A 24895-nucleotide genomic window follows, 5' to 3' on the forward strand; every position below is an offset into this window, starting at 1 on the left:
AAATTTGAAAACAAAATTTTATTATTGATAAAAAAAAATCGTTATTCAATATTAAATTATTATTATTAATTAAATAATATTGGATTGTATTTTTAATATTTTTATTTAATTTTTTTTTGCCCAAAAAAAAAAAACAATAGCTTGTTTATTATTTAAATAATTCAAGATTTTTGAGTTGAATTAAAATGTTTTTTCAATCCTTGCCAACACTTATTATAATTGGAATCAATTTTTTTACAATTTTTCCCACCCCATTCGGTTATTGTCATACTGTAATAAGTTTCAAACATAAATGCCTGAGTTTCCTCGGCAATATGTTCGGGCACAAGTTTTGAATTTGATGCACTTTCAAAACAAATTGTATCAGGACCATGTGGTGTCATAATTGAATGTAAAGAACCACCGCCAGGTTGAAATCCTTCTTCCTTGGCCTCATAACGTCCCTTAATTAAACCCATAAATTCACTCATGCAATTTCCTTAAATAGAAAAAGTAATTAGTTCGCTTCTTCTTTTTTTAAATTACAAAATTTAAATTTTAAATATATTTTTAAATTTAATAGAAAATGTTAAATAAAAAAAAGAAGAATGATTTTTGTAATAAAGATTTTCAAATAGAAATTTTATTCTCTCTATATTTAAAGAATATGAAAAACATTCCTTGGGGCAATTTAATATTTCTCGATCCGAGGAGGAGAAAAAAGGGAAATCGTTCTTCGATGACAGTGTATTAAGAATTATGATTGACATTCACCTTCGCGATTATGGAAAATTCCAAACTTTTCACTATAAGGATTCTCAATCGAGAAAGAAGAGCAATTTTCAGAAGCGCTCTTCTGGAACGACAATAGACGTGTCCATCGGTTCCAGCATCGCTTCAAATAAGATACAGAAATTTTTTTTTTTAATATGAATTTTTCTATAAAGAATTTTAAAACAATAAAATGAAAATAATTAAAGAAAAGAATTTATTTTCAATTAAAGAGGAATTTAATTATTCACTGATTGAATAATAGTGATGTTATCGGAAAATAAAAGATCCGAAAGTCAGATAGAGGCTTTTCTTTTTTTTTTTTTTTTCCTCAGCGTTGCTTAATTCAATATATATGGTATTTTAATCAATCTTTAGAAAGGCGTATAGATAAATATTTTCAATGAATATTTTAATTCTACTTACGATGATAATAAGGTGGACGAAAAGTGTGTTCCTGAACGGACCAACGAGGAGGAAAAATCACAAAATCAGCAATTGCAGTCCCCGGTTTCGTCGATGGACAAGTGAGAACTGTAAATATTGATGGATCCTAAAAAAAAAGAGTATAATTATTATAGGAAAGAATAAATTTATTATTAAAATAAATTTTAAAAAAAATGAATTTAATAAACATTTTTTATACTCACGCAGTGATCGAAGGAAACTGAATTAATAACCATAAAGCGATCAAGATTATATTTGTAGGGTACGTAATTTCCATGCCAAGCGACAACATCAAAAGGACTGTGATGTTGATTAGCCACAAACATTTTTCCATGATATTTACAAATAATTTTATAATCCACATCTCGTTCCTCGTACCAGGCAGATGGGGTTTCAAAATCTCGTGGACTTGCAAGACCATTTGCACCTTTAAATAATAAACAAAATACTTTATAACATTCGTGTTATTAATTTTAAATTAAATCAAAAAATTTTCATTTTTACATAATAAAAAAAAAGAAAGAAAATTTCCTTTAAATCAGATCATTTTTTATAATCCGATTATTAGAACTTTTTCTTCCGTTTCGCTCGAAAGTTTTAAGAAACATTACAATGATTTATCTCGCAACAACGCAAATTGTGTGTATTATTATAACGCAATTATTATACACAAGGCTATTGCACTTCCATATAAATAATTCCTGCTCCAATCAAGATTTTTCTTATTCATCACCCGCATTTTAATTTGTTTTTTTTTTTTTTTAATTCCAAGTTACTTTCATTATTTCTCTATTTTAAAAAGTACAACAAATTTCTTAGACTTTCATTAAAAACTATTATATTATAATTAATTAGCCACGGAATTAAAAAATTTCTAATAAAATTAATTCCAATTATATAGTATACGTAATTTAATTTGAATTTTTAGAAAATTAATTCCCCCCCTAAATTACATAACAAAATTTTATTCAAAATGTCCCTATAATTTCTTTTTTTTAAATTATTAAATATTTTATTTGGTTTTTAAATTATCTTTTTTTTTTAATTTTTAATAATTATTATAATTTTTTAATTTCATTATAATACATACCAATTGGTCCCAAATTTGGAAGTTGAAAATGATTGTCAAACACCTCAAGAATATATCCTCTGGATGGACCAAAAACAGTTACAGAGAAACGCATTCCCCGTTGAATAACACAAATCTCATTTGGTTCACATCTCATTCTTCCGAATTCGGTCGTAATTTGTAAGACTCCCAATTGCGGTACTTAAAACAAAAAAAAAAAAAAAAATTAAAAATTAATTATTAAATTACTTTTCTAATTGTAAATAAATATATTCATCATTAAAACCTGTTAAAAGAAATGAAAATAAAAATTCTAAGATTAACTTTCACTTTCTCTTCAAATTTCAGTGTTTTTCTATTCTCATTTTCTCCATACACGATTTATCGCAATTTGTTCCTTACAAAAAAAAAAAATAAATAATAATAATAAAACAAAAAATAAATAAAGAAACGTCAATATAATGATCACGCATTGTTTAATACGTTGTATTTATGTAGACCATGACTTTCACACACGCATATATATATATAAAAATATATAGAAACAAGAGGATATTCCATTACCAATAAGGAAGTCTCCATCAGAATTGTAAAAGGCTTTATCTCGCATGGAAGAATTGCAAAGGTAAATGTGAACAGCAACTCCGGTTCGCGTGCGAGAATCGCCAGCTCCGCAAAGTGTATATAAACCCTCAACAAAATCCACTTCCGGTTCCTGACGAGTTGGCACATCGAAGGGCATCCAACGAATCTAAAAAAGAAACAAAAAAACGATATTAAATATTCAGAGAAAATTAATATTTATAATTATTTATAAATTAAATTATTATTATTATAAAATTATTTATAATACTAATATAATTATTAATGATTTATAATAAAATCAAATTTTAATTCTTGCCTGATTAGGTGTCGGGGGAAATTTATCCCATTCGTGAGTGACTTGATCTTGAAATTTTTGAATTGGTTCAAAGACATCGTGCACAACTGAAGGTCTTATTCGATAAAACCATGATCTTTTATTCTCACATCTTGGAACTTGAAACATAAAAAGAAAAAGGGGAAATTTTCTCTTATAAAAGAATTTATTCTTGGCAAGAATTTAAAAGATCTTAATTAAGTGTTTCTTTCAACTCTTAATTATATATTTAACTTTATATATATATAAATTATATTATTTTCTCCTTTACTTCCTCTTCATCTTCTATAATTATATATTATTAAATAATTTCTAAATGACAAACAATTTTTGTATATCTTTTAATTATATAATCATTTTGTAAATGATAATTAATAGACAATTATTTTTTTTTTTTCTTTTATTATTTACTCACCGGTAAATGCACTGCCTGACAATTGTTCAGCATAAAGATTATAAGGACACTTTTGAGGATTATTTTGACCAATTGGAAGTGCTCCAGGACATCTTTCATCCTCGCTACTGAATTCGCAATCAAATCCAGTCAAATACTGCAAAAAAAAATTTCATTAAATTTAAAAATTAACCACGAATCTTATTTTTATTTAAAAATTAATAATTTTTGTAATTTAAAAAAAAATAATATAGCGCGCAATAATAAATAGTATACCTTAAAATCTTCTTTCATGATGAATGAATCGCCCTTTTTCTTTGAATGTATGAAAATATCAAAATCATCGACGTTTTATAAACCTTAGTATGACTACGTCACGATTTAAATTATGCAAATTATGTTTACGCCTCAATGTATCGACCAATAAAATGTTTAGAATAAGAAGGCACGACCAGATTCTTCACGGTGCCGGTTGCTGATACTCGCGTAAAAGACAATATTTATCTCCTTGATTATACAAGACGAGTTTGTTTTTTTTTTATCACTTAAAAAACATTTCTGATCGGACGATAGTATTCCTTCTCGAAATTTCAGTTTTGAAAAAGAATTTACTGTAAAAAAAAGTGATTAAAATCAAATTATAAATAATTATTAAAATTTATAAAATAATAATGATATTATCGGTTTCAAGTACAATTAATTATATAAACTATTTATATCTTATTATTAAAAATTAAAATTAAAATTATGGAAAAAAAAATTCATTATTAATCGTAAATTTAAATTTTTTTTGTCAACAATTTTTTTTTTTTTCTTTTTAAATTTCCAATATTTCTATAAATTAGCATAACAAGATGTGAATCTTGTTTTCTAGTTTTGTTGCAAATCGTCTAATTATATGAAGAATTTTTTTTTTTTCCATCTCTTTGATAAAAGCCACAAATCCTTTCGATTTTATCATGCAATTTTCACCACTTAGGTGAAATTTAATTAAGCTACACATCACCCATGATCTAGTTTTTTTTTTCTTAATCTTCGAAATCACGAAAGCTAGCAAAAATTTTTTTTTTTTTATTTTCCACGATCACTTTCTTTTAATTAAAAAAAAATAAATAAAACATTTAATTTAAATTTCTCAAATTCAAATCTTTTTAAAATGATTTTATTTTACCAAATTTTTTTTTCTGTAAAAAAAAATTTAATTATGAATATTAATGTTGTTAATTTTAGAAATAAAAATTTATTGCAGAGAGAGAGAAGGAAATTATCTCTTCAGTCTGTTTTTCTCGGTGAACACACATTGTAAATTTTTCGCAAGCAAGGTCGTATTTATTGTTGGCAATGCAAACTTGTGATCATTTTAGAAAAAAAGACTTTTCCTTTCTCTCTGAAATTTATAACAACTAGTTTGTAATTATTTTTTTTTTTTTTTTTTTGAGTCATGCAAAATATGCAACAAGGTCTTTGAACTAAGTTCTCTCATTTTCTGGAAGTAACACGAATGAGACTCATGAACCCGTTATTTACTTAACTTATGCAACAACTGGTTCTTGTCGCATATACCATTAACTGTCGTTAAATCAAAATTTTTAAAAATCATTTTTCTGTAACAAAACATTAAATAAACTAATAATCTTGTGATTTAAGATTATTTATTAAATAAATAAGCTTCTTTTCGTTAAAAATTCCATGTGCTTTAAAATTCAGAAAATACGTTTTCCATTTTGATTGATGTAAATTGGAAAAAAAAATTTTTTAATTGACCTAGAATTTATATTATTTACAGAATTTAAAAGAAAAATAAGATTTTTTTTTTCTCCAAAACGTGTTTGAAAATTTTCAGTGAGATAAGAAACCGGGACTGATAAAGTAGATATAATACAAAATAAATTATTTGTTGACAAAATATATATTATGCAAGCAAATAATTATTATGAATTAATTATCAAAATGGATAATAAATACTGATGTAAAGAAAATTTTTTTTTTTAATTTTGAGATTTTTTTTTGTCGTTTTTAATAATTAATAATTTGCTAATAAAAATACTTACCACATATTTCTGCTTTTCTTCTCTCATGTTTGTGTTTCGGTAAGTAAAAAAAATTCCAATGAATTAAATTATTCCTCATTCTTGATTTCCTCTTCATGTTCAAAATTTTTTTTTCCAAAGATCGATCATTGTACAGTTAAGTACTTTGATTTAGAAGTCTTCAGTCAAAGGATTCTTTTTTTTGTATCTGAAAAGAGGATAATCAATATTTATAAGTCTTTAAGATCATATATTTATAATAAATATCTCGTCTGCATAAAAGAGAATACTAAATACAGTAAAAGTAAATTTTCTTTCTCCACAATTTTTTTTTTTTAAACTTAACAATCACTTTCACAGGAAGACATAAATGTAAAACAATTTATAACAGAATATATTTCAAATTTCAAAAATCAAAGATCTTGTAATTCACAAATTTTTTATTATTAATTTCATTAATTGAATTTGAAATTATTTATTTTATTAAACTGTTTGAAAATTACTCAATTTTTAAATTTAAATTGAATAATTAATTTTTTAAAAGCATTTTTCTTAAATAACAAATAAATTGCTGTCTTATAATGTAAACATGAAATCAATCAACAAGTTATATGTCTCACACAGTTATATGCAAGTGCAGTTAGAATATAAAATTGAAATGAACGGGTTTTAAATAAAAAAAAAAAACAAAAAAAATTGTCTTGTACCATTGACCAATTGCGATTATTTCTCCTTTCATCGCATATATTATTCCTTATTAATTTTACAACTTTTTAATAATAATCTATTATAATCATTCAACAAAAAAATAAATTTAATTTAAAAGCTCTTTAAAAAGTGGAAAAAAAAATTATTTTAAATTCATTTGAATATTTTTTCCGCATTACTTTCTCTTTTTTTTCCAATTTCCAAAGAGGACACATACAAAATCCTTTTAACGGAATCTGTTTAAGTAGAAATTTATTTGTAAACAACTCACGAAAATTCCATTCATTAGACTTTAAAATATTTTTTATAATTTTTGAAATGTAGCAATATTTGAGACAAAGACAAACATTTTTAAAAAAGGATAAAACTTTCTTGTATGTATATTAAAAAATAGATTCTATTTTATCGTCGTGATTTTTTTTGGGGTTTTTTTAAAATCTTTAAAAATATCCAATTATTAAATTTATAAAATTTCTATTATGAAATTCTTATTCACCTTGAAAAAAATTTTTCAAACTATATGTGTGGTGAATAGTCACAAGGTCATTTTGTTATTGTTTCGCTAGCGGAACAAAATTTTATATACGCGTTCCAAAGTAAATTATGTGTCTTAGTTTTATTACATATATATAGTATATTATTTTTAGTAAGTTTATATTTTTTCCCCCCTCATTATTAAAATTTTCTCTGACGAAATAAATTTTTAAAAAAATTCTAATATTTAAATATGTTATATGAAAAATAAATTAATATAATCCTAATGTACAGTATTTTTTTTTTACCTATAAAATGTGGAATTTTAATGACATTATTGAAATTTTGCAAATTCAAATCACTTTTTTTTTGGATATATATAAAAGGTTATCTGGACTACTTTCGTTTATAATATAAATTTGTGTCCCAACAAAATAGGACTCGAAAAACCAGAATTGCATTTTTTGATAACTAGTTCACCTTTTCGTCGTATAAGAAATAAGGAAATCAAAAAGTGTTCTAGTATGATAAGGAACACGTCTTAAAATTTGGGTCAAATTACTTAATATATTATAAATATTATTTATTAATTTTAATTCAATTTATTTTTAATATTAATTTTCTCTTTATATATTTTTATAACAGTAATAGTATTTTTTTTTAATTTTTAGGAAAATTTATATTAAAAAGAAAAAAATGAAATGTTAGAGAATAATAGAAACTAACATTCACGAATGACGAGTTTGAAAAGTTTTGTCCCGCTTTTGAGAATTTTTTTTTTTTTTTTTTTTATTCACTTACTATATAATTATTAATTATCATGCACTGGAAGTAACGTTAATGAAATCATAGAGCACAAATGCGTAACGTCACTGTACTGATTACAACGAAAATAAAAAAAAAAAAAAATTCTTTTTCATTGTCATAATAAATATAGGCATGATATCAATTAATTTGCAACTAAATTTAAAAATCTATTAAAATAAAAATTATAAAAAGTAAATAAAATAAACATTTTTACCGTAAAAAAATTAAGATTTAATCATTTTTTCAAAATGTTAAATTAAAAATGTTTAAAAAGATTTAATCGTTTTATTTGAATTTAAGATTGATTAAAATAAATAAAATTTAAATTGTGTGTAAAATTTTCAAATGGATTAAATTTAGAAAATATTCCAATCAATTTGACTAATGAAAATAAAGATGATTTTGAAAATTTATAATCAATGACAATTTTTAATAAATAAATTAATTTAATTATTAATGAAATTGATAATTTTTAAAAAAAAGTGAAAATTCGAAAAATTAAAAAATTTAATGTCTCAAAAATAGGGGACATTATTATTTGAAATAATTTTTTTTAATGAAAAAAAGAAACTTTTTCGGATGTGGTTTTGAAAAAAAAAAAATTTTCTTTTGACGAAATCATGATGCTTTCATTTATATTGTAAAAGCAGTAGTATTCATTATATATCGAATCGGTTTTGCGGTGGGAGAAAAGAGTGGATTGCAGGCGAACGAACATCAGTTCTGAATAGCTTACCTGCCAACAGTCTGTCGGATTCAGCAGGTGAATTGAACACGAGTCGAGAGTCCCGGTCTAACGCTTTCTGCACCTGGTGGTCGGTCGCGTGAGTTCGTTGTCCGGTTTGTCTTTTATTCTTCGTGGACTTGGGAGAAAAAAAACCCGCGAATTCATTCCTCACTTGCTCATCATATATAATATAGTGGAAATCTAAAAAAAAGAAGAAAAATTTAAAATAATGAAAATAAAAATTAATTAAAAATAATTTAATAAAAAAAAAAAAATGACCATAATAATTGTCATTTAATATAAATTGTAACTCCATTAATTTATTGTGACGGGGAAAATTAACTCGCGTGTGTTTCCGGTTTTTGACAGAGATGCTTATATTGTGAACTTGTTTTTTAACGGAGCATTCAGTGAAGTGTCAATAATTTTCATTGTAGTGCGCGACTCTTGGGAGATTCCTGATACGCATGGGAGTTCTGGTGATAAAAAAAAGAGGAAGAGGATTTTGTTGCATCCACCTCAGGTATACGAATATTTTCTGAAAAAAAAAAATTCTTTTTTTATTATATATTTTCTTGCAAATATTATTCTTAATTCTAAGAGCATTAAAATCACTTTTCGCTTTTCCAAGCATTTAAATTACTGTACAGGGAAAAATTATTTGAATATTATAAATGAAAAAAAAAACTCCGAAAATTAACAAAAGATTTAATTTTTTTCATTGTCAATCAAATAGAATTAATAAAAAGAAATAACAAGATAAATTATTTTAAAACTAAAATTTTGAAAGAGATTTTCTTAATAAAATAAAATTTTATATTAAATGAAATTTTACGCAGGAAAATAGAATTGGATTTCAGTAACAAGAGTATGTATTGTATATATATGCCGATTTTGCATGATTGTATACTATGAATATTCTCAGGACGATAGAGTGCTTGTCAGTTAAGATTTAAAGCGGAAGTGTTTTCAGACGTATGATTTTAATGTAATTTATCATGATAAATTACGTTCAGTTGTCTTATTATAGTTTATAATATTTAATATTCAAAATTGCCATTTTTATTTCATTTGGAAATTTTTTTTTATATAAATCAAAATAATTTCCTCTCCTCTAACTTTATGGATATTAAATTTGTAATTTAAATTAATTAAAATAATGTTAAATTATAAAATAATAATTACAAAATAATGAATCACTTTGTTCGAAATAAATCTACGCTTTTGTATATTCGATATTTCAAAAAAAAAAAAGTTTATTTTTTTTTTTGGAAAAAAATGTTTTTAGCATAAAAGAAATTAATTTCTCTCAAAGGGTGTGTTCTGAAAAAAAAAACTGTTGCAATTACTAATAAACGAGTTTTTCAGGCAATTCAAAGTTCACTTTCTTTTTAAGCACTCAATCGTGCGTAAGGTAAAAGTTTCAGAATTTCTGGCTTAATAACTATATATATATATAAAAAATCCTTTTGAAAAGGCGATCAGAACGCAGGCGTGTTATATATTCTATGTGTAAATTATCTTTGTTCCGGAACAATAGTTTCATTTTGTCCTTCTGAATTCAGAAAACAATGCCTATGAAATTTAATTTTAACTTTCTCTTATGATTGACGTTTTATCAAGAGTATTAGAATATGAAAATTTATCGAATGTTAAAATTCACTAATTGTTAAATTAATTTATTATTTTATATAGCTTTTATTAAGAGATAAATCTCATTCATCTTCTTTTTTTCCATATTTAATAAACACAATTTGTTGATTATGCAAATAATTCAATAAATTTTAATTTACACAATTAAATGCGGGAGAAGAAATTTTTTTAATTTCCATACCGTAAATAAATTATTATTATTATAAAACTGATAAGGAAATAAGCGAACAGATTTATATATATATGGATGAAATTCTGAAACTTTTCGCTCACGCCTACGCTATTCTTGTATCACACTTTTTCTGTTCCATTTATTTTCATGTCGTGAGAACTGTGCAATGTTTGAAGGAATATTATAAAGCAGTTTCGCATATATAGTCTTTCTCGCAATTCTTTATAACATTAAATAACAATAATGCATTCTTCAAAAATATATATGTTGATCGAATTTTTGCGTATATAGAATTGTTAACTTATATGTAAAACAATTTCAAATATAAAAGAAATATTTTCCTTTTTTTGTAAACAAAAAAATTGTCACTATTGTCTTTAATTCGGTTCGAGTTGAAAAAAAAAAAAATTATAAATAATTATATTTTACCTTTTTAATATTGTGACTTAGATGTCAAATAAAAAAATAAACGAAAATTTAGGCTATACTTTCTTATAAATTTTCCATATTTGAACATGAACAACTTTCAAAGAAACTTTTCAAACAAATTTTTTGTTTCTAAAGTGTAAATCAAATTAAAAATTAAATTTAAAGAATTTAAATAGATAAATAATTATAATAAATTTAAAAAAAAAATAAAATAAAATACGAATAAAATGTAGAAAAATTTGAAAATACCTTAATTTATGAATCGTTGTGTTGAAAGGCAAATAAGTATTTGTAGTAATTCGACTTCATTTTTCCATACCGGACAAATATCTATGTCTTTCACACGTGGCTTGGCACATTCTCAATAAATATATACACACATCGGACCCACCGTAATAATATACGAGAGCGTGAAAGCAGCGAAATAACATCTGTTCTTGAAAATAATCATTTCCTCTGATCAGTGTTGTTTTGTAGATACACAATTTTTCTGCAACAAAATTAAAAAAAAATGAAATATTAATTTACTACGTCTCGTCCTTTACTGACTTTAGAAAAAAAAACAGCAATGTCGGTCAATTGTGCAATACAGGATGTAAAACGAGAGAAAGGATTTAAAATTAGCCATTTTTATAATCAAAAAGTTTGGGAGGTAAAAATTTTTTCTGCAATTTTTTCTTTCCTTATTTTTCAACTTTCACTTATTTCTTTCATCGGGAAATTGATTCTTATTTTTATATGTTTAAATAAAATTTTAATTTTATTATAGAAATATACAATAAAAGAGAATATTGTCACAAAACTTTTGTTTCCTGTTTGAAAAAACAAAAAAAAAAAAAGACAAATTACAACATAGTTTATTATACTATAGGTGCGACCTATAATTTCTATTCTGAATTTAAAAGCAACCAATTTCATAAAGGTTTCAATTCAAAGTATACATAATTTACTCCATTTTATTACCTGTAAGATTTTATGACATAGTTTATTTCATTATTCTTGAAATATTTTCTATAAATAATCATTGATTCATTTATGCTAGAAATATTTTGCCTCCTATTTTTTTTTTTTTTTTTACTGATTTCCGGTAATTAAAATTGTATTGTCACAAATATTCTTTCATTTTTATGCGATACGAAATATAAATAAATAAAAATAATTTTTGTAAGAATTTCAAAAAAAAAATGATAAAAATAATCATGACGCGAATTTCTCAAAAAAAAAGTAAATAAAATTTACGTGAAGGTGATTAAAATTCACTTTCGCTAATATATGAGCGTAAGTCAATTGCGATTAACTTCGTTTATAACTTATTCGTGTACAAAAATGATCATTAAAGTGAATTTTTCTATATTCACGAGCAATAATAAATTTTTCGTAGAGTTTAAGCGAAAGTATTATTATAAGAAAAAAATTTGTGCAAATTGTCGCGTGTCAATGATCGTTAAAGTGTTAAATTAAATTATTATAATATTCACTCAGTCAAGAAATTTTATTTTCATTTTTCTTAAATTTGAAAAAAATAATCGTTACTTCAAAAATTCCACATATATTAGTTTATTTTAAAATTTCTAAATATTTTCAACTATTCCATTCCTTTCCCTTTCTTAATAGAAAAATTTGTTAAAAACTACGTCCCAAGGTAAAATTGTTGTCCGGTCTTTTGCGCAAATTCGCGTTTTGCGTTATTATAATATTTATTCGAAAACTAAAAATTTTAACTCCTATATGCATAAAATTAAAAGCAAGTTTATTTCTTCAAGATCCTTGTCAAATATCAACTTGTTCTACAATTTTATATTCGATCAATCAGTCATTTTAATTATGAAATAAATTATTTTTTATATCTAGTTTTTTTTTAAATTTATGTTCTAATTTGTAAGGAGATTAAGTTTAAAAAAAAAATTCTAAACAATATTTCAAATTAAATGAATTTCGATGTGAAAATAAATAAATTGAAATATTATTCCTGACAATTCTTTTCTGTACCATTATGCAAATACTAATTTATTTTCATTAACTAGAAAATGAAGTATACAATTAGAATAATTTATAGTTTTGAAACAAATTTTTGCGCAACTTCAACTACAATGAATATTTAAATTTAACTATTGATTTGCTAAAAATTTTATCAACAATTTTTTAATTAAACTGAGAAAATTAAATTTTTTATTTAAAAATAAATTTTAACATCCTTATTAAAAAAATGTTAGATTTGAATTTGAATTATTTATGATTAAAATAAAATCCTAATTTATTGTAAAATTCTTATCTATATTATATTATTTTCTCTATTCTTTTAAATATTATATAATTATAAATAATATATTTCTAAATCTTCAAGTAATTCAATTGATTTGAAATGGTGATGATGATATTTCGAATATCAATCACGAAGGAAATTGATGATGAAATAAATCTTATTTTGATAAACAAGAAAGTATATTAAAAACTTTCGAGACAACTAATTCCTTTCATTTATAACAAGGTAGACATTAGATTTAAATATATATATCTAAATAAATCAGAATGAATTGCTAATTACGAAACGTTTGCTCGTCGCACAAGAGCATGCCCAACGTTCATTGGTATTCAAATTCTAATTACTTCCTTCGCATAGAAAGTTATAACGTTGATTTGAACATAGTGGGATAATTGCTTTAGACGCGCGAAAGCGTCCAGTCTTCCACGAAAGAATGAAACGATCGTATGGACGCAAAATTACAAGATTAGATATCTTTTTTTTTTTTTTTTTGTAAATTGTTTTGATACGCTTCGCTATACATCGTTTTGTATATTCGATCATCAAAATTCACGCAATCTAGAAATTTTTTTTTTTTAATTTAGCAATCAAGTTTTCACTCTAGAATAAAATTCTATTATTTTCTATTGTCTCATCGTCCAATTTATGGCAAATTCTTTTATCTGTTAAATTATGTAATTTAAAAAAATTTCTTCATTTTCTTTTTTCTCTTATCACTTAAAAAAGAAAAAAAATTTTTTCTCTCTGTTTCAATTTATCGCAAAATAAATAAATGAAAAAATTTTCATAAGCTCCTTCGTTTACAGGATTAAATTACCAAGAATAATTCTTGGATCAAATTTTCTTTGAATAGTAAAAAAAAATTTTAATTGTAAAAAAGTAGAAATAAATAAAAAATACCTCTTTTTTCAAAATCGGTGACTTGATTTTTGTTCCAATTATTGGTTTTTCTTTTTGAGAAAAAAGTCTTCGTGTCTCATCTGAAAAAAAATTAATTATTATTATCTCAAAAGTAATTTTTTTTATTTTCAGCAGAGAAATGGTTCTTAAAAAATGGCAAGAGATCGGCAAGGATCGGAATATTTTGAAAATATGAGCGAAACGACGTCTTGCAGCTGTTTAACAAGTTCCGTTGAAAAGGTGCATTTTTCCCTCCCAAAAAAAAAATTTATTCAATATCACAATTAGGAAATTAGGAATTAAAAATATTATAAATAAAAAGTCAAAACAAAAAAATTAAAAAAGCGAAAGAAACAAAAAAAAACTAAACAAAAAAGCAAATAAGTTTCTAAAATCCCGACAAAATAGAAAGTTGTTTGCGTTTTTATTTTTGACCAAAGTTCTTCTTTATCTTTTTTCCTTTTAAACTTTAACGGAAAAAAGATTTTTAAAAAAATGTGTTTTATTTTCTAAATAAAAAAAAAAATGATTTAATAAAATTTTTGATTTTAGTGCTCGTTACGCAGCTGCAGTATGTTTCAAGAGCCATTCTTTCTACATCCACCGAGTACAAGGCCTCGTGATGGAATTTACATAAATCCAATGAGTGCATTTATAGAACCACAAAAAAGCAAGGAAACTGAATCATTTTATCTTCATAGTCCAAATGATCTTGTTTATACGAGGATTACACAAATATTTGGTGATACGCAAAAATCACGCAACGGAGAACGAAATATCATTCAAAGGAAAGATGAAACTTTAACAGGTAAGTGGAACGTCCCAGATATTACCTACTCCGTTAACGTTGCTTACCTGCTGCTGTTGATTCCGCTGAATGTTATTTCTCCGCGGCTTTTTAAAAGACCGACCTCAATTCACTCAATCGACATCATCATCATCATCATTCTTCTCATGCTCGATCAGGAATTATCCCTAAAAAAAAATTGCAAATAAAAATTCAAATTACTATTTTTTATTCTCTAAAATATTCAAAATAATTTATCGCTCTCAAAATTTTTATACATCCTATTTTCTACAATCAAAATAAATAATATAAAATAAATAATTTTCGATAAATAACGCTTATTTTTAAATATGAAGGAAAAAAAATCATAGTAATTGAAACAAATTTGACCTTCTTGACAAAAAACATATTTCCTGAACGAGAAAACGATTTCGCAAGAAGAAGCACATTTTGACGTCGCAATAATTTTAAAATCATTCATTAATTCACAAAATACTAGATATTAAAAAAAAATTAAGATAATTTCAAATTTTTTAAATAATAATTTGAAATTCTAAAAGAAAGAATAATAAATAAAAAATTTGATTAAAATATTTTGAATTATTTTTTTTTTTCGAACTAACAAATTTCTCGTGTCGAAAATGTTGGAGAATATTTCGCATGCACATTTCCACTTGGCTAAGTTTGCGTTTCATTATTATCCTCTACATAGATAATCTTGTCCGTATCTAAAGTAAAGCCAAACATATTTAGTTAAAGCTCAAGAAGGGAATTGAATAGGAAATAACATAACGTAGACTCTATAGAGTTTTCTCTCTCGAAACAACAAGCCAACATGATAGAGATTAAATCGCTTAACAAGTGTTTAAATAAACGATATACTAATTTATGATAAAATATACCAAACCAATTTATAATTGACATCAAATAACAAATTTATCAATTTAAAATGAAACAAAAATCAGTTATAGAAACAAAATATTTATAATATATTAAAAAATAATTTAATTTGATGGGAAAAATTATACTAAAAATAAGGAACTAGATTATTGAAAGAGAAAAATCTCTTTCTTTGAAGAAATAAAATAATTATAGCTAAAATGATTTTTTTTTCATTATTATATTAAATTTCTTTCTACGAAGAAACTATCAGTTTTCTAAATTATTAATAAATCATAATCGGAAGTGAAATTAAAATCTTTGAAAAAAGAAAAATTAATCACGATTTTTTATTCGTGACACAAGAAGTAATTAAATTGCAAAAAAAAATCATTTTCATTCTCTAATAGAAATAAGATCAAGAGAACAGTGCGTAATTAATTAGAAAGGTAGTTTCTAATTTAAAGATCCTATTTAGAAAAAAAAAAATTCATTTCCTATATTTCTGTATATTGAAATTATTTCAAAACATTTAAAAGTGAAAGTAATGAAAAAAAAATTGAAAACTATCACTGATAGAGGGGACAAAAAAATATATATAATCTTTTTTTCTTTCTCTCTCACGTGGGCACAAAAAAGTGAATGATGAGATGTAATAAATTGAATATATAATGATTACATCAAGGCGTATCGGGAAGAACATAGATATTTCTTTTTTTGAATTTTTATTGTTTCAGTGAAAGTGGACGTGCACATCAATAACGGAACCTATAAACCGATTAGTAACGGGCACTCGATAAGGTCGGACTCAATAATCAAGGACAGCAGCGAGCATGCTTATGAACAAATTTGCTTACGTCAGGAAGAAAATGATAGCGTCAGTTCTTCGTTTCAGAAAAAATTATCCGATAACACATCCGATGGCAGGTAAATTCTCTCTCTCTCTTTCTTTCTCTTTCTTTCTCCTTCCATATCGTTTGCAGAAATCGTTGCATTTTTAGAATTCTGAAAAAAATAAATATAAAATAAAAAATTTAAAATAAATTTATCTCAACAAAAAAGTATAAAATAAGAAACAAAAATGAAAATATTTATAAATAATAAAAAAACTAATGTTCTAATAGCATAAATTTTCTATTAGTTTTATATTTAAAAGGATGTTCCTTTTAAACAGAGCATGATAAATTACAAGATACCGAAGTAATTAACAATTATGTGGTAAGAAAACTATCGTATCGATATAAGTGATCGAGAAATCTTGAACCATTAAATTAAATTAACAATCATTGACCCCCCAACAAATTGAGAGAAAAATTACAAAATTAAATTATCCAATTTAGAAATAAAAATATGATCGATATTCAATTTTTAATTTAGTTATTTTATTTCATTTTCGAATCCTGGAAATGAAATATAAACTTTTTTTTTTTTTTTTGCTCAATTGCTTAATATATTGAAATAATAATTTTGTTATTTATAGAAATGATAAAAAAGACAATAAAACCAGGAACTCAAGTTTTTAGTTTATAAAACGAAATAATAAAAGATGTGTTTATAGTTTGCAAACAGAAAAAAAAAAATTAGATAATGTTGCAATACAATTATTATACCTATATATGTATGTTTCAGTCGATCTCGAAAAACTGATAGACGTTATAGTAGATCAAGCAGTGCAAGTGAATGTTCAAATATGAGTAGTGAAATTCATTGTTTCTCATCGACAACATCAACGCCATCGCTCTCGAGAAATAGTAGCAATGAAAGAATTAGCAAAAGTCCCAAAATCACAGAAATAATTTCAGGTAATAAAACTTAAAAAATCCAAAAAGTAAATCATTTCTTTTTTTTAATAAAAAATTCTTCTTCAGTGGAAAGTAATTATTTTTCTAAAATTTTAAATAGAAAATTTCTCGAATTAAAATTTTATAATAAAATTTTTTTAAAATATTTTTTAAAAACGAAATTCTCAATTATTTGAAAAATAAATTATATTGAGAATAGAAAGAATATCGATATCAATATAATAAAATGCTCTCATTTCTCTAAAATAAATTTCTACTCTTTAACTTTCTCATCCTATATCGTAAAATAATTCATCTTCTATGTTTATATCTTCAAGTATTTTTTGACACATCATCAATTTTATCAACCAGCACACAGGAAGAGAAAGTTCTATTTGTTGAAAAAGCAATCGAAGAGTGCAATTTTCTAAAAACTATATCGCGATATGAGAATTGATATATTATAATTTGCAGAGAGGAAGGACTCGATTGGCTCAAAAGTGGAAAGTGAAAAGGGAATAAAGACAATCAGTAATGGATCCAGGTAAAGTGGAACAAAATTTTTATAATATCCTTAATCCTTGAATCAAAAGCAATATTTTCGAGAAAAAAATTCCATATGTGAAAAATTATTATAAAAATAATAAATCGAATTTATTCTTCTTTCCTTTCATTTTTTGTCAAGAAATTGTTCTTATATAATTTGCAGACAAAAAAAAAAAATACAAATTCCCAAGAAGATGTTCTTGTCTGTATAAAAATATACCATTTCCGTTATACTGAATATTCTTTTCATTTTTTTTTTCACAGCGTTCTCAGGCCGCCGCCACCGCCACCACCTCCACCACCACCGGAAATGGATGAGGTTTTTGTCAGTCAAATAAAAATTTGCGATAATTTAACACGAGAGGAAAAAAAAGATGATTCAAATGGATTGGATACTAAAAGTGAAACTGGAAGTAATTCCTCCGGTAAGAAAGTTATTTTTTCATTAATTTTTAAATTAAAAAAAAAAAAAAAAAAATTATTTCTTGGAATAGCCTTGATAATATCTCGTGGACTAGAAATAATACTTAATACCCTTTTATCCTCTTGTGATTCACGAATGCTTAATCTTCATTATCACAAGATAACGTCTCACTGTATAGAAATGCATCCCTTCACTTGCACAATTGTCAATACCAAAAACAGTTATAAATATTATTCAATATTTTACAAAAAAAGTAATTAAAAAAAATCCCCATGGATCAAACTATCTCATTAAGTAAGTTATCAAATAATAAAAAAAGTTCTTGCAAAAAAAATTAAATAAATTTCCATTTTGAGATTTATAAGATAAGTTGATTGTTTAGTTAATTGGTGAGTGATAAAAAATAAAAAAAAAAAAAAAAAAAATTTAGGGTGATCACGATGACTTTTAATTGGGCCGTTAGCGAGGCGATTATGGATACGACTATTACTAGACCATATCGCTCAACAGGCATATAATATACTTACCTAGATTTCACTTGCACACCATCCTTGATTCGCATATATATATATTTAGCGTGTATTTATAATAATAATCCCCTCTCTCTTGTTTTTTTTTTCTCTCCGCGGAACAGCGACCAACAAGACCGATGCATCCTGCGAACAAGCGGAAGTCAATTCTGCCAGTCCACCGGTAGATATCGAAGAAATTAAAACATCACAGGTGTCACATCTCGTCAATAAACACATGGTACTGCCCTTTATTCCGCCAACATTTACAAATGCCGCTGATTCCAATACTCTTCTAAAGCCTTCCGAATATCTCAAAAGTATTTGTAAAGTGCCTCAAAAAAAGAGCCTCTCCAAAGCAAGGTCAGTGATCCATCATCTGAAAACATTTATTTATTTTAGATTTTTAATATTTTTTTTAACAGTTTAGAAATTTTATTATATAATTTTTAAAGTAATTATTTTTCCCATTAACAGTAAAATTTAAAAATTTAAAAATTTAAAGTAAACAAATTATTTTCTTTAAAAGGGAAAAATAATAAATAATAAAATGTGTTCAATTAGATCCGTGGACAATTTGGATATTCAGAGTAGATCAAGCGACGAGGAAGAGCAGAAAACCGAGGAGGACACGAGTCCTCCTCCGGGACCACCGCCTCCTCCAGCTTTACCTTCTTCATTGCCGAAAATTCAGGGGAGTCAATGTTCCTCAACAACATCTGAAATTGAATCATCAAAGCCACTTCAACCCCTTGCCACTATTAGCATTCATGATTTAACAAGCGTTCAACTCAGGAGGACTAATATTAAAATGCACGCATCGAAAACATTTTCAGCGCCTCCACCTCGAAGTGTATCCATGACAAATGGTATACTATTATTTTATATAAATAATAATAAAATATTATTAAACATTTTTAATTATAATAAAATTATAATTATAAATAATAATTAATGAATATTTTATTACAATAAAACATATTTTAATTTTCACAATTTAAATTAGTCAACCATTTTTTTTAAATAGTAAATAATAATAATAACTCACTTTTTTTCCCTTTTTAGTATCCGAACCGTTTTTCGTTCAGAAAACCGACTTGATAGCAGAACTGAAACAAACAAAAGACATTCCAGGAATTAAGAAATTAAAAGTAGAAAGAGCACAGGTTGAAAAATCACAAGAGCAAAATTTAATTTCCGAAATTAATAAAGCATTTAGCGTGACAAATTTTGTTGAACAGGTAAATTAATATAAAATAATTTTTTTTTTTGTAAAATTTAAAAATTCTTTAGAAAATTTTGAAATAAATTCGTTATTTTTTCAGATTCCAGAAAAGGATAGTTCGGGAAATATAATACCAATTTGGAAACGACAAATGCTAGCGAGAAAAGCTGCGGAAAAAGCGAAAAAAGAACTTGAGGAGCAAATTGCACGTGAAAATGAAGAGAGACGACAAAAAGCCATACCACCTTGGAAAAGACAATTACTTGCTAAAAAAGACAACGAGGATAAAAAGTAAGGAAAAAGAAAATTTTTTTTTCAACTATAGTAATATTTACTAATTTAAAAATTCTTTTATTAGATATCACTATCAACCGCAGACTGCATCAACTGGTTCTTCAACATTAAAAATTGAAATAACACCAGCGGCGCAAAGGGATACAACAGCGACATTACAATTAAAACCAAAAGAAATAAAAATTGAAAAAGTAGATAAATTAGAAAAAATAGAAAAAGAAGAGAAACGAATTGAAACAAATTATGATTCAGATGAAGGACAAATAATTCCATGGAGAGCTCAATTACGAAAAACGAATAGTAAATTAAATATTCTCGACTGACAATAAGGACTTATTAAAAAAAAAAATAATAATAATAATAATAAAAGAAAACAGTCTGAATTTGACGAAACTTTGAACTATGTATGGCATTGTTGGATGACGATAATTTATATTTAAAAAATGAAATTAGATATAATAGCAAAGACTTATTTTCCTTCTAAATCAAATACGAGTGTGTACAATTTGAAATTTTTCAGTCTAACTGATTAATTAAATTGTCGACAGGAACAAATTTTAATTTTAATGAATTGAAATATTTTTGTAAAAATGTTTAAAATGTAATTTAATTACATTTTAATTTAAGTATTATTAATATTTTTTTTTAAAACCATGAAAAGCTGTGTTGACTTTTTTTTTTTAATGAATTGTGAATTTCATTGTAATAATTAAGTTTGCAATATGTACATAATGCTAATTAAAATTGTTTATGTTTCAAAAAAAAAAAGTCAATTTTTTATAATCCTTCCTCTAGTTTTGATTAATTAACTTAAATTAAAAAGATTTTCAAATTTGTTGAAAACGAAAAAAATTTTGAAAAATGATCGAAAAAACTTACGTTCATTCGTTATTAATATGTCAATTATTTTCCAAACACTTCCACAGATTATTTCTAGCCGTCAACTATACTTTGCATTTACTGGATAAACTGTAGATTAAAAAATTAAATTAACTTTCAATTAAAAATGAAATACAAAAAAAAAAAGGAAAATTGAAACACACCTGATAAAAAATAAATTTTCTCAAGCCAATCTCTCATTCGAATTGTCTTTTTTGGTTTTCTTCTACTTCGTTAAACTTACCTGTAAAATAATAAAAAAAAAATGAATAATAAAAGTGTAATATAAATATTGATGAATAAGTACAATTTTTTTTTTTTTTGTATCAAAACTGAAGTCTTGAGTTTTAATTTATTAGAATAGTATATAAACGATCTATATACAAATTAAACCTTCGACATATTTAATTAAATATATGTCAAAATTGAAGATAGTCTGTAGAAAATAATTTAAATATCCTTCCCTTTTTTTTCTTTCCTAATATTAATCTTTTGCCTATTTTTTCTCCTTTCGCTTCTTCTTCTTGCTTTTGTCTTTATTCTTTTTTTCCTCCTCCTCCTTTTCCTTTCGCTTTTTCTTTTGCTTCTTATCTTTAATCTCTTCTTTTCTTCTTTTAGCTTTATTCTCGCGCTTTTTACTCAACTTTTTTTTTCTTTTTTTATCCTCAGAAGAATCTGAAACTGTTTTTAAATTAATATATGAAATAAAAAAAAAGGTAACGATTTGTAAATATTGAAATTGAATATTAAAATATAAAGAAAATGTTTTTACCACCAGAATCTGAACTATCAGAAGATGAACTGCTTGACGAACTACTGGAACTAGATGAAGACGAAGATGAAGATGAACTCTCCGAACTAGATTTTTCCTCCAAAGCAATTTGCGGAGCAGGTACAATTTTCGGACGAGATTCCAAATGTTCCCGAAGATCATCTCTAAAAAAAAAAAAAAAAAATTGAAATACATTTGAAAAACTTGAATTTAGAATTAAAAAAATAAATTCTCTAAACCTACGTTAATCCTCCTAATCCAATTGTTGTAAAGAAATTAATAGCAAATCTTGTATTCCTGGGATCATCCCTTGGAAAAAGTCCCGAAAATGCTTCGTGTAAAGTTCTGCAAATAAAACAATGATTTAATACAATTGTTTATTATAAATTATTGTTATAAATTAAATTTCCTTTATTTCCCACTTACGCGTCTTTAAGTCTTTCATTTAATTTAGCAAGTGACATATCCTCCGACAATTTTTGAAATAAAATCTTAATAAACACACGTCCAGAACTATTGGTATCGTTCTCATTTAATTTAATACAAGACATCGCTTCCCATGATATTGAATCTGTGCAAAAGAGATGGGCAAAAAAATTGGCAACATTACGCAATTTATTTGTATCCAAACGATAAATTGTATCGTAAGAATCGCGGAAAATTTGTTCAAATGGCGTCACATAGATTTGCTTAATAGCACAAAATCGCTGTAAAAAAAAAGAAAAAACCGAATTAAAACATTTGACAAAAAAAAAAATTAAAACCAAATAAATTTGTAAAATAACTTACTCCTGCTAGAAGGCCAAAAAATTTTTCATATGTTCTATTTTCAGCACAACAATCAAGTATCATATGACACAATTCAACTTCCTGTCCGGGTTTTAATTCCATTTTAAGAAGTTTGTGAGCGCATTCTTCAAAATCAAGTGACGAATGAATTGTCAAATAAATTGTTCTTCGTAGGGCTTTTAAATTTGTTTCCGTATTATCTATAATTACACCCTGTTTTCCTTCCTCTGAAACAATTTTCATTATAAAAAAATAAAACGAAATTAAAAATTTCAAACTTCTTTGATTATTTCTCTATTTACCTTCTTCGTTACTTTCATCTTCACTTTCCTCTTCATCTCCATCCTCCTCAGATCCACTACTATCCGTATCCAAAATTTCTTTAATCAAATTTCTATATTTCTCTTCACTAGTAACATAATCCGAATCCAATTTAAATACATCTGTTGAAATTAAAAAATTAAATAAAATATATAAAAATTAATATCAATGAAAATAAAAATATTTTTTTTTTTACTTAATATATCCTGAGAGTCGATTGTATCCTCAAATTCCAAAAAATGTGTTATTTGATCTTCATCTTCAACAAGATCAAGACCATCGGGTACGGCTTCATGATCTTTAAAACCATCTTTACGAATTTGAAACATAACTTCAATCATATATTGTACTCGTTTATCTAAAGTACCCTCATGTAAAATTGATCTCAATGATGTAAAAATACATTCAATTCCTTTTTTTGATGTTTGCGTTAATTTCATTCCACATTCTTTTAAAACAGCAATTGCAATTTCAATTGAATCATCAGTTGGATTTTCCGTAAGTAACATTAGTATTTCCAATACAAGAAGATCGTGTACAACACCTTGATTAACTAAATGTGAAATAAATGTACCCGATGATATACAAATTGCTTTATCATTACGACGATAGCCACGTTTAAATTGATTTAAAAGACGTTTTAATATTAATTCACCAACATCTGGAAACTGTTGATAAAAAATAAAATAAACAATTTTATAATTAAATTAAAAATATATAATTAAAAATAATTTTGCAAAAAATTTACCTTTGAATTTATAACAGACGTGAGTGCAGCATAAACAGAGGTAAATGTTGGCGATGCAGATTGTGCTTGAATAATTGAACGACTCAATAAACCTCGTCCACGAACAATATTTTCTTTTAAAAGTTCCCTAACAATTATACCAATATTACTTGTATTTACTTTATTAATATGTCCATGAATTGATTTTTTAAGGGCTTCCCAAGCAATTCGTTGATAAGCCGCTCCAGATTTATCAGATATTTCTTGTTGCATTAATTTAAGTCTCGCCGGTGGAATATATGCACCTCCTGTTCTTGTTGTAAGAACATCGATATTTCTCTTTCGTGATGGATGAATCTCGGGTTTGTTTGTTGCTAGAAAACAAAAACAAAAACATTTAAAAAAAAATTATTAGCTTTTTATTGCTAAATAAATCGAATATACTTACGTGGTTCATTCTCCTTTCTTTTCTCTTCTGTTTTATTTTGTTTTCGTTTACCACCATAAAAACGTTCACCAACTTCTACTTCATCATCGGATTCAAATCGATCTCTAAATTTACCCTCATTTTTATCACTTGTATCCCAATATCTTCGGAGATTTCTACGTTCATCATCATCATCTCTTCTTCTATAAGAATCTCTTTCATAGCTTCTTTCTCTTCTATAAGAATTCCTATCATCTCGTCTTTGATAATAATTTCTTTCGTCCCTTCTTCTTTCTCTTCTATCAAATTCAGGACTTCGTCTTCTTCTTTTATTTGAATCTTTATAATCTCCTCCTCGTTTTCTATCATTTTTACGTGAATCATCTCGTTTTTTATTATTATCCGAATCACTTGAATTTTCATTTTTTGGTGAAACACGATCACGTTTTCTTTTCTCTTCTGTATCACTCATTTTTTTTTTTTTCTTAATTCGAAAATTAATAAACAATTTCTCCTAAATATAAATTATTTTCACAAATAACATAATTTGCAAAAAACTAAATGTTTGTCACAAAAAAATAAACGTTGCAGATTGTCGCAAGATGCCAATATTTTTGTAGGTTATAATGATGACGTCACAGTCAACAATAAGTGCGCATGCTCCGAAAATTGGAGCGTTTTTTAAAAATAAGATTATTTCCAAAATAATTAACTTAATGTAAACATATATTAATAATTATCATTTGCTAAAATTTTAATTACTTTTCTACTGTTTCTATATTTTTCACTGATA

The 24895-nt window shown here is 25.2% G+C and overlaps 3 protein-coding genes across 6 annotated transcripts; 1 reads left to right on the forward strand and 2 right to left on the reverse strand.

The window, feature by feature from the left end:
• Positions 1-84: 84 nt before the first annotated feature.
• LOC127280068 (homogentisate 1,2-dioxygenase) lies at positions 85-8481 on the reverse strand. 2 transcript variants are annotated; one of them, XM_051302825.1, is made up of 10 exons: positions 8335-8481; positions 5631-5817; positions 3856-4190; positions 3601-3736; positions 3168-3304; positions 2831-3017; positions 2288-2467; positions 1401-1624; positions 1177-1303; positions 85-478 (listed from the first exon to the last, which is right to left on the reverse strand). In XM_051302825.1, exons 3-10 carry the CDS (start codon positions 3871-3873, stop codon positions 162-164), a joined length of 1326 nt encoding a protein of 441 aa, XP_051158782.1. In that variant the 5' UTR covers positions 3874-4190; positions 5631-5817; positions 8335-8481; the 3' UTR covers positions 85-161. The 2 variants fall into 2 exon arrangements, with proteins under 2 accessions (XP_051158782.1, XP_051158783.1); XM_051302826.1 differs by lacking the exon at positions 85-478 and adding an exon at positions 616-874.
• A 222-nt stretch (positions 8482-8703) lies between these two features.
• Positions 8704-20548, forward strand: LOC127280062 (espin). Of its 3 annotated transcripts, none has more exons than XM_051302813.1 (12): positions 8708-8848; positions 13875-13982; positions 14295-14550; positions 16146-16335; positions 17038-17210; positions 17664-17733; positions 18000-18160; positions 18794-19031; positions 19233-19537; positions 19734-19909; positions 19994-20184; positions 20252-20548. In XM_051302813.1, exons 2-12 carry the CDS (start codon positions 13896-13898, stop codon positions 20508-20510), a joined length of 2106 nt encoding a protein of 701 aa, XP_051158770.1. In that variant the 5' UTR covers positions 8708-8848; positions 13875-13895; the 3' UTR covers positions 20511-20548. The 3 variants fall into 3 exon arrangements, with proteins under 3 accessions (XP_051158773.1, XP_051158770.1, XP_051158772.1); XM_051302815.1 differs by having other exon boundaries at positions 8711-8848; positions 13878-13982; XM_051302816.1 differs by lacking the exon at positions 13875-13982 and having other exon boundaries at positions 8704-8848.
• LOC127280061 (pre-mRNA-splicing factor CWC22 homolog) lies at positions 19727-24737 on the reverse strand. The gene is made up of 11 exons (XM_051302812.1): positions 24124-24737; positions 23697-24049; positions 23145-23616; positions 22930-23070; positions 22628-22854; positions 22265-22545; positions 22082-22183; positions 21839-22002; positions 21231-21747; positions 21067-21156; positions 19727-19777 (listed from the first exon to the last, which is right to left on the reverse strand). The coding sequence occupies exons 1-9, from the start codon at positions 24572-24574 to the stop codon at positions 21563-21565; spliced, it is 2376 nt and encodes a 791-aa protein (XP_051158769.1). The 5' UTR covers positions 24575-24737; the 3' UTR covers positions 19727-19777; positions 21067-21156; positions 21231-21562.
• Between the last annotated feature and the right edge of the window lie 158 nt (positions 24738-24895).

Source organism: Leptopilina boulardi, unplaced genomic scaffold, assembly GCF_019393585.1.
Source record: "Leptopilina boulardi isolate dan_hultmark-lab unplaced genomic scaffold, ZJU_Lbou_2.1 LbouV2_229, whole genome shotgun sequence".
In the NCBI taxonomy this organism is placed as follows: domain Eukaryota; kingdom Metazoa; phylum Arthropoda; class Insecta; order Hymenoptera; family Figitidae; genus Leptopilina; species Leptopilina boulardi.

Coding starts and splice junctions, on each gene's coding strand:
- LOC127280061 (XM_051302812.1), bottom strand. CDS start 24,574: ATGAGTGATACAGAAGAGAAAAGAAAACGTGATCGTGTTTCACCAAAA. Junction 23,071..23,144: donor CGACTCTCAGGATATATTAA/GTAAAAAAAAAA, acceptor TAATTTCAACAG/ATGTATTTAAATTGGATTCG. Junction 22,003..22,081: donor ATTGGATTAGGAGGATTAAC/GTAGGTTTAGAG, acceptor TTTTTTTTTTAG/AGATGATCTTCGGGAACATT.
- LOC127280062 (XM_051302813.1), top strand. CDS start 13,896: ATGGCAAGAGATCGGCAAGGATCGGAATATTTTGAAAATATGAGCGAA. Junction 19,032..19,232: donor AAGAGCCTCTCCAAAGCAAG/GTCAGTGATCCA, acceptor GTGTTCAATTAG/ATCCGTGGACAATTTGGATA. Junction 19,538..19,733: donor AAGTGTATCCATGACAAATG/GTATACTATTAT, acceptor TTCCCTTTTTAG/TATCCGAACCGTTTTTCGTT.
- LOC127280068 (XM_051302825.1), bottom strand. Junction 3,018..3,167: donor TTCCCCCGACACCTAATCAG/GCAAGAATTAAA, acceptor TTTCTTTTTTAG/ATTCGTTGGATGCCCTTCGA. Junction 479..1,176: donor TCGTCCACCTTATTATCATC/GTAAGTAGAATT, acceptor TTTCTATTTAAG/GAAATTGCATGAGTGAATTT.